The sequence below is a fragment of the Etheostoma cragini genome, chromosome 16 (genome assembly GCF_013103735.1).
Source record: "Etheostoma cragini isolate CJK2018 chromosome 16, CSU_Ecrag_1.0, whole genome shotgun sequence".
In the NCBI taxonomy this organism is placed as follows: domain Eukaryota; kingdom Metazoa; phylum Chordata; class Actinopteri; order Perciformes; family Percidae; genus Etheostoma; species Etheostoma cragini.
In genome coordinates, this window is record NC_048422.1 from 1,795,885 (window position 1) to 1,806,036 (window position 10,152).

Sequence of the window (10,152 nt, forward strand, 5' to 3'; positions counted from 1 at the left end):
GAAACACACTGTGATGTTATGTTTTATGGCTATTGAGCACCTTTTAATTTCCATCCACCAAAAGTAGTTTTTTTACCACTGACATGCTCAGATTATGTGTCAACAACAACATTATGGAAAGGATCTCTGCAGAGGTTGTGCTTTATTTTAAAGAGTAAGATCCTTTTCGTTTAACATGAATCCAAAATCACAATCGCCCAACTCACCAGACTCCATGGAAATGAACAGTAATTTTATTATCATAAAACACGCTTCTTTAAAAGTTGACAGAAACAAAATAAAATCATCGAAAGCTGTTTTTATGGTTTGTCTCCACTGTTCCACTAACCACCGCTCTGTTTTGGTTGAAATTAACTCTTAATTCACCCGTTTACTTGTGGAGATATACTGCCTCGATGCACGCAAAAAGTAGTTTTATTTACATGGAGTCTGGTGAGTTTGGCAATGGCGATTTCTGAGCTGTCTTACGTTTTAACAAAAAGGTCTATCTCTGTAGGAATCCTTTCCGTAATGTTGTCAGTCCTCTGTTCGCACCGAATCTCAGTTACCTGCAGAGGGAGACAGTGGATTATTTAGCCTCTATGGGATAGAAAAACCACATTACACAATCGACACTATCTGACATATCACCTTATTAAGTTGTCATTGCAAACCCATTTACACATCCAGCAGATACAGGGTAACATATGCATCCATGTGAGTAGTGTTTGTGTCCATCTGATCACTGTGAGCACAAGTTTTTCTTCAAACTCTAGTTCGATCTCCACTCCAATGTCTGGCTCCGTAGCTGCTGAATGTTCAATTTTCTCTGCCAGCTTTTTTTTTTAACCCGGCAGCAACGATAAATTAAAACATGATATAATGTCAGCACTTTAGCCTGCCTCCCTTTGTTTATGTGCACACAGATGAGCGACGTAGCGTTTGAAGTAGCGATTGTGAACATTATAAACATAAATGTGTGTGTGTGTTTCCATCTATATACTGCATGCCTTTCTAGCCGTCTGTTTGTGTATCCAGGGCAGACAGTTCCAGGACCACAGGAGACACGCGGACCAGGAGGAGATCCAGAGGCTCCAGGAGCTGGTGAAAACCCAAACCAAGCAGGCTGAGGACCTCAGGAGAGAGATTGACCTCCTGTCCCGTAAAGGAGTCCACGTGTCGCCCCCGAGCCAGGCTCCAAAGCCCCTGCTCGCACCCATACCCACCCCCGCATGTCACACCCAAACCAGGAAACAAGAACCACGGCGTCTGTCCAGGCAGGTTAAAGCACAAAACTCAGCCAGCAGACAGGGAGCTCCTTAACAACCGCATGCAGTCACTGACAGTAAGAGAACTCACTAATAGCACTTAGTCATGAGCTATTAGATACAAAATTGAAACTTCTATTGTGTTAATTCATAATTAAAAATCCTTAAATGATGAGGGTGTTCGATTTTGACTTCAGTTATACAATAAAAAAAACCATAAACCAAGTCAGGGATGCTAAAGCTAGAGTCATGTGATCTCCTTTCTTGGTTTTAGATAAACCTCTTGCAGCCTCAAGAAGCCACCTCTAGGTCTTATACGTATCCGTATCCTAGCACTCCTCATGATTTTAGATCCTACCTAACCTTAAGAAGATCCTATTTGTCTCTCTGTGCTGTCATCTTCATTTTCGGTATGAGACACTGGGAAATATGAATGTTACTTAATATGGATGGCATTATTATTAGTATGACAACACTGTGTTGGCATCTGAAGCCCAGTCTGACCTGCTGGATGTTGCTCTCTTCCTGCAGGAACCCTTCCTTAATAAAGAAATATAAGCAAATTAAATACAAATGATGACTATACTGGCAGCACCCTTTTGTTAAGGTGATGAGATCTAATAAGCCATAATTTGTATCCCATGAGACATAATAGAAATAATGTGTTCTGAATTAGACAGTATCTCTAGACACCACTCACCTAAATGATGCTGTAATTGTATTCTACTCTTATATTATTTCATCTGTCACGGCGCTTTATCATATCTTTATTTTGTTCATGTCACTTTGTAAATTTGTTAAGAAAGATATAGCGTAATCATTATTCTGATTATGAGTAGACATTGTTAATTGTGTAAAGAAATAAAGTAGATGTAGATGGATGAATTGAGCCAGAGTCCATTGCCAAGATTTACAGACTAGGTATGGGAACAAAGTTAAATCATTTATTGAAGATGATTTTCAAAAGTAGTAATATTCAAAACTACGCTGGCCTAGGCTACTGCTGTGACCCAGACTCTCGTCTCGCGCTGCAGTTTACTGTTATTTTAATTCATGTTTTAAAGCGCCCATATTCTGCTCATTTTCAGGTTCATAATTGTATTTTGAAGTTGTACCAGACTAGGTTTAAATGATTTAATTTTCAGAAATCACCATATTTTTGTTGTACTGCACATTGCTGCAGATCCTGTTTCCCCTGTGTGTTTAGGTCTCTGTTTTGGCTCCAGAGTGAGACATCTCACTTCTATACTATCTTTGTTGGGAGCTGCACATGCTCAGTAGCTCGGTAAGATCCCATCAGCTAGATAACTCTTTCTCCAGCTTTGGTCAGTCCAAGGCAGGATTAGCTGGGAGACTTCTTCTAGACCAGGGCCACTTGTGGAATACCTGCAGAACAGGGACAGGTAGCAGAACAGGGACAGGAAGTTCTTTTGGAGATTATGGTCAATTATTGTGTGTTGTACCAGTGTTTTGCCATTGAGAATGACCTAGCATGCTACGGTTAGCCACCTTGTCTTAGCTAGTGACGTAGAAAGCCGTGCAGATGTTGACCAGCTCACCCGGAGACAGAAGACAGAGGACATTCAGAAACCGGACCTCACTCAAAACACCATGGATAGGTTTTTTCCAAGTGTGTTTGCATGTGGAAGCACCAGAGACACAAAATGGTACCTCAAATCCCAGAAAAAAGGGATATTTCTTTTTCATAATATGGCACTTTAAGAGTAATGTTGTCGGATTTTGAACTTTTAAAACCGAGGAATTGTGTACGTGTATAAGTTGACGCAATGACGACCTCGGCAACACTTTTATTGTGGTTTTTAACGGTATGTTACATGGGGTACAAGAGAGGACAGAATCCTTGATAAGTTCTACTGTAACGTGAAACATTCTTAGGACTAAAGGCCGTTTTATGGTCCTATGTTTGTAGTCCAGCTGCAATATGCAAACTGTTGCTTGCAAACTTTGCATTCGACTTTTTTCCGTTATCTAGTTTTTTTAAATGTCGCCACGCTGGCGATGTCTTCGACATGGTCGAGGAGGACAGACTGGAAAGTTAACACTCACAATTAAATAAATATTCAGCAAACCACTAAATCAAGGCTTTCTAGTTCTTTCTTCAGTCTGTCCCCAGTGGGTTGGGCTAATCCAAAAAAAGTGAAAACAAGGGGGGTGTTCTGAAGACAGACTGTCACTTGTGAAACAGGGATGCTCTGTAAACACCCCCATAGGAATTAGTGCTTCCACCTGAGGAAATTAATGTGGCAAAAAAATCGACCAATCAGAATTTTGGTCGAGCCAGAACGTATCGACCAATAAATCGACTAGTCGACTGGGAGATTACAGCCCTAGTATTATTTATGTATTTATTATCTCTTCAGTCTTAAGCAGAGATGCGCAGTAACGTACAAATACTTTGTTACTGTACTCAAGTAGATTTTCCAGTTGTTTTTACTTTACTATTTATTTTTTGGGGCTACTTTTTACTTTTACTTCTTACATTTTAACATCAATATCGGTACTTTCTACTCCTTACATTTTACTCGTTACTTTAGTTGTGTTCTAAAGGTCGTCTATCAGGTGTGATAGTAGCGCGGAGAATAGCGCGGACACACGCCTCACACCACGAGCGGGCGCGCACGCCACACGGAGAAAAAAGTGAGAGAAAAGAAAAGGAGACTATCCTTCCGGAGGATAATCAGCTGAGATCGTGTGTGTGAGGCCTTGAGAACTGTAAGTCTTATAATTTACAATGTGTTGTCAGTTCATTTTATTGGTCTATAGTTCTGGCAAAGTTAGAGTTAGCTAGTGATGTTATTGATTGTGTTCTTCACCTGTTACCTAGGTCACACCTGGTTGTTGATTCGATATAATGGCGATTGTTGAACGTCCTTGCTCACGTTTCTTATTTTAGGTGCATTATTTGCATGATACAGTAGTTAAACTGCATTAAGACAATGTACTTAATAGTGGGTATACATACATGATACCTTTGCATTGTGTATGGTAGTCTTTACAATGTTATTTATTTCTTTGCAGAACCACACACACACAGCCATAACAGAGCTACCCACGCCCGTGTTTGTACGGTTGCTTGATTGTAATAAAGCATCATGTGATGCAGTGGGTTTGCCACCACTTGTCCCATACAGGTCATTAGTTATAATAATTAGACACAGTTCCACGTTAGTTTCAGTTCCATTGAAACTAAGCTTGCAGGTTTAGACATAGTGTTTTATAGGAAAAGGCTGGTCAAGGATGACCTCACTGGGCCAAACCAAGTAGAGGGTTATCTTGTGCATAGGATAGTTTATTTTGGACGTTTTTGGTTATTATATATAAAAGGTATAAATAACCGTGACCTGTTTTGTAGTCAGTAGGAGAGGAGGTTCCATAGGTTAAGAGATTGCTAGGTGTTAATGTCATGGAGTAGATCAACATACTTTAGGATGGGATGGACTGAAGCAGTGGGGTGTGAATTGACCACCGTATATAAATAGTGGGATTTGGGCTCCCAAGGAAACAGGGAGGTGAGGCCGTGCTGCTAGGAACACGCCTGTTGTTAGTGCTGCTACTAGTTGAATGTGTAATTGTCTTTAAGATTTGATAATGTGATTATTTGTGAATTGCAGACCACTGGAAAAAAAAAAAATACCTCTAGAAACATACAATGTCTGAATCTGCCTACCTACCACCTTGGAATTGGAAGTTGGAAACCAGAACCAGCTCTAAATCCAGTCCTAATCTAGTCCTCACTAAGTTTCAAATAATTTCACTGGAGTTAGTTATTATTTTTACGTCATCAATACCAAATTGAATCTAATTGGATGGGAATATACACAGCCTTCTCACAGAATCACAACTGAAGTCATATCTTGCTACTCAGTCAGAATCTTGTTCTTGTGGAGCTATGTCAATATCTACTTAGACTCTAGTCACTCCACATTTTTACAAAGTTGTAGGCTACACTGTGTTTTAACTGCTTTAAATATGCTAGTTTCATGTTTCTATTGTTTAGTGATAAATGTGCTGCTTTTACTGTAAAGTGTCTTTGACTAGCCTACCATGTAAAGCACTATATAAATACAATGTATTATTATTCAGCCTTTGCCTTAAAAGTGAGCAGAGGGAATTAATGTTCCTCGGGAAATGGACCCTAATGACTCTAGGCTTAATTTCAAACCCTTATTCACAATGCGAGAACTTGTTTTACAACCATATGCACAAATCTCTATAAGCTATGTCTAATTCTTTGTACAATTAATGTTCATGCAGAACAATCAGAAAGGGACAACAACTAGAAAAAGAAGTGACTTCCATACACGCTGTGAGCATTTGTAAAACAATATTCATGGTTTATTCTTCTGACAAGTGACCGCACCAAAATAAAAAGATGTAGAACCATTGTGGTGTTCCCGGTGATGAATGTAAACTACACTACACGTAGTTAATGAATATAGGCCACGTTATTGGTCCAGGGATGTGAGACTTATTGAGAAGGTTATAAAACCAAAGTAAGCTATAATAAAAAACATAAGCCTACATATTAACATGTAACACAAACTGTCCTTTATTAGAGAAGGATACGTGACAAGAACATGAAAGCATGAATGTACCTATTGGTCTCTGACCAGTCTGCCATTATTATCATCTGGGAATATCGCTACATTAATATTGTCACACTTAATCTCCGGAGTGCGTCCTGTAACCTGAAGCTGGGACCACGGACGCTGTGCATCTCTACTTTTACAGAGAGAGTGGACACTGACGCGATGCACGGGTCTGCCGCCGGGCAGCGGCCACCAACCTTGCCCTAGTTGCCTGGCAACCAGAACAGGATACGTTCAGGAATGCAACTAAACCACACAGACAGGGATTACAAAATACAGAACACACCTTGTTAACTCCTACACACCTTGTTAACTCCTACACACCTTGTTAACTCCTCCTTCTGGAAAGGAGCACAACGTGAAACCACATCCTCTTCACTTCCCTCTCGACATATTGATATTCACATTATCACTGTCAGTCTATCGGTGAGAGGTGAAATGGCACAGCCAAGAGATCAGCTCAGCCAGGAAAAGTATCGCTGTTCCATCTGTCTGGATCTACTTACGGATCCGGTGACTATTCCCTGTGGACACAGCTACTGTATGAGCTGTATTAAACACCGCTGGGATAAGGAGGATCAGAAGAAAATCTACAGCTGTTCTCAGTGCAAGAAGATCTTTGAACCGAGGCCTGCTCTGAATACAAGCACCTTGTTGGCAGTTTTACTAGAGGAACGGAAGAAGGCAGAACTGGAGCGACCCCAGCCCCACTTTGAAGTTGTTCCACCAAAGAAACAAAAGCTGGATGAGGCTTCTACAAAGCTTCAAATCTGCCCTCACCCGTCTGAGAAGGGGATGGTTTTCTGCCACACTGATCACCAGTGTATCTGTTATGAGTGCGCTTTTAAATCACATAAGGGCCACGACACTGTCTCAGCTGAGAATGAAAGGGCCGAGAGGCAGAAAGAGCTCAGGGGGACTCAGCAAAACAACAAGGAAAGGATCGGGAATGGTGAGAAATATGAAAAGCTGCTTCAGAAGGAGGTGGAGGATATCAATCTCTCTGCTGGTAAAGCTGTGGTGAACTGCGAGAAGATGTCATCTGAGCTTGACCAACTCATGAAGAAAAACGCTGATGTTAAGCAGAAGATCAATGAGCATCGAGAAAGGGAAGTGAGTCGGGCCAAAGGGCTACAGGAGAAGCTGCGCCAGGAACTTGTCGAGCTGAGGAAGAGGGACGCTGATCTGGAGCTACTCTCTAAAGCACAGAACAACATTCAGTTTCTGGATGATTACTTCTCGCTTTCAAATATCAGTAAATCTGCCATCTTACCCGACATCAATACCCGCCAACTGCAACACTTTGATGATGTGACAAAAACAGTGTTCGAAGCCAGAGGTAAACTAGAGAAGGCATGGAAAAGTATCTCAGGGACAGTGAGTAAAGTAGATGTTTTCCTGCCACAAGACCCCAAGTTCAAAATGGATCCAAACACAGCCAGCATGAAGATGGTACTATCTGAAGAGAACAGAAAAGCCACCTCGGTCCAAGATGAACGGTCCTATCCTAGTCACCGAGGCAGGTTCATGGACAGGCCTCAGGTTCTGAGTAGCAAATGTCTGACGTCTGGACGTCATTACTGGGAGGTGCAGTGGAGCGGCTTGGGAGTTGCTGTGGCCGTCGCATACAAGGATATTGCTAGAACAGGAGAGGAAAGTATCTTTGGAAACAATGACAAGTCCTGGGCATTGGAGTGTGTGACCAAAGGTACTACTTATCAGATCAATTTCAAACATAACTGTAACAAGGAAGAATCTGAAAGAATCAGTAAGAAAATTTCCATTTCTGGCCCTCAGTTCTCCAGAGTAGGAGTTTACCTGGACTACAAGGCAGGTGTTCTGTCCTTCTACAGCGTCTCTGAAACTGCCACCCTCCTCCACAAAGAGGAGACCACATTCACTCAGCCGCTCTATGCCGGGCTGGGGGTTTATTATAAGGGGTCTACAGCAGAGTTTTGTGATAAAACAAGAGTTGGAGTGGATTAAACCCAGGAAACTTAGAGGGCTTTTGCATGACGGACGCCTGATGCAACCTACATGAAAGTTTTTTTGTGTGGTGTATATACTTACTTATTTGTCATAGTTTAGTTTGTCGAAAAAGGTCATAGCAAGTAAAAAAACAGAGGTAAAAAATCATAGCATGTCAAAAAAGTGATATAAAAGTCAGTATATTATGTAAAAAAAAGGTTTAAAAAAAATCATAGTAGGGTATGTCAAAAAAGTGATAAAAAGTTGTGTAATACTATGTCAAAAAGTGATAAGTCCTATTATGGTATGTCAAAAAAGTGATAAAAAGTCATAGTATTTCGAAAAAGTGATAAAAGGTCGTGTAATAGTATGTCAAAAAGTGATAAAAAGTCCTATTATAGTATGTCAAAAAAGTGATAAAGTCATAGTATGTCAAAAAAGTGATAAAAAACACATAGTATAGTATGTCAAAAAATTGATAAAAAGTCATATAATAGTATGTCAAAACAGGTGAGGTGATATTTTGCAATGTTGAGTAATATTTTCTACTCTGTAGGCTACTTGGCGTTTATTGAGCAGCACTACACGTTTATTTTTTAAATCCCAGTTCAATAGTTCATTATGGGTTATTATCACATCATTGTCACATTGTCAATGTGTTCAGAAAAGTAAAGTTTTTCTTTTATGTCATATATTTTTTAATCATCATTGATTTATTTTCCCTCCACAGTGCTGACATAGTGCTGTTGTGTATAAAGTAAATACGTAGATGGAAAGATAAGTCCTAATATTATTTACTGATTCATTATGTACAGTTGACCAATAACGTGAGTCGCAGGCTTCATGTTTTCTCTCTGCTTCCTACTGTATGAGCTAAACCACTTTAGCTTTTTAACCCTTGTCTTCCCGTTAACCATGAACTTGCCCTTCCAGGTCAAAATTGAATTTTATTTGGTGCTTTTCCGATGTTTTTGTTATTTTTTTTGATTTATTTCTCACTTTTTCCAGCTTTTGGCACTTTTTTTTTAAAAGCCTGAGCTGGTTAAATAACAGTTTTTACACTTATTCTTGGAATTCAGGGTCAACTAAACTCATTTGAATCAAATTATACATCAGTTTTTAGTTAAAAACGGAGAAATTATAAATTATTTGGACTAATAGTTAAGATCACAGCATGTTGAGTAGATCACAGATGGGTAGATGTCAAAGTTTAGTCCGGATACTGCTTTGAAACCATGAAAAAAATAATTCAAATGCTAAAAGATGAAATAAAACACCCAAAGATTTAATGAAAGTAATCATTAATTTACATCCATGTTATTTCTGGGCAGTGGGGTTGAAAGAAATCCATATTTCTGATATAAAACACGTTGAAACGGGTCAACACAAGGGTTAATAGTTTCATATTTGATCATATTTGTTTTGTTCCTGTCACTTAGGAATGCACTGACCGATGACATCAAACACAGCCATAATATTAATCACTTCAAATATAGATTAAAAAAAATCCAGACAGGAAAGAGTAAACCAAAACATAGGAATGGAATTATAATGTAAAAGTTTTTTTGTATATTGTTGTACTGTGAGTTATTGTAGTTATAAGATTATAACTATAAGATAGTTATAAGATTGCAAAGCGTGTAACTGTATTTGCATTTCTATTCATAATGTTAAAATATGATATTGGGAACTAGGGACAGGACCTAATAAGTAAAAGGGTCAATTCTGATTCATTTTTGTGTTTTTTTATTCTTTTGCAACATTGTTAATTGCTAAATATGAATAATAAAATGAAATCTTTTAACTAGATTTATTGATTGGATATGTTAATAAAGTCAGTATTTTTTGTTCTATGTCTCTTGAAAAACAGTTTCCAGATTGACTGTTGTCACTTTTTATGACTTTTTTTGACATACCAAGACTTTTTATCACTTTATGACTTTTTTGACATACTATACTATGACTTTTTAATCCCTTTTTAGTAATCCTGATGTCATTAATGAGAAACAAGAACAAAGACGTAGACAAACTGAGGTAAATGAAACAGGTCTGAACATCGGTGAGAACTGTAATTAACACAGGTGAAGACAATCGTATAATAATACCTGTAGCACACTTCAGGAAGCTCACAATACTGGACAGACTGGCCAGGAATGTTTCAATTGACAAGAGGAAAAGTCAGCACGTAGGGACACCTGGTGGTATAACACAGACATGACAGATAATCACAGCCATTTAGACATAATGGTTCCCTAATACTGTATCTGAAGTCTCTTTTATTTAGACCTTAGTGGTCCCTAATACTGTATCTGAAGTCTCTTTATATA

General features: G+C 39.0%; 1 protein-coding gene across 2 annotated transcripts in view; it reads left to right on the top strand.

The window, feature by feature from the left end:
• The window catches only part of LOC117958967 (cilia- and flagella-associated protein 44), a 32,809-nt gene extending 24,843 nt beyond the window's left edge, over positions 1-7,966 (top strand). The window contains exon 33 of one of the 2 annotated variants that reach the window (XM_034895755.1): positions 6,322-7,966. In XM_034895755.1, coding sequence (XP_034751646.1) covers positions 6,322-7,843 — 1,522 coding nt within the window. In that variant the 3' untranslated portion in view covers positions 7,844-7,966. Of the gene's footprint in view, positions 1-1,017; positions 1,575-6,321 lie in introns of those variants that run through there. The other variant, XM_034895756.1, reaches the window with a different exon arrangement.
• The last annotated feature ends 2,186 nt before the right edge of the window (positions 7,967-10,152 follow it).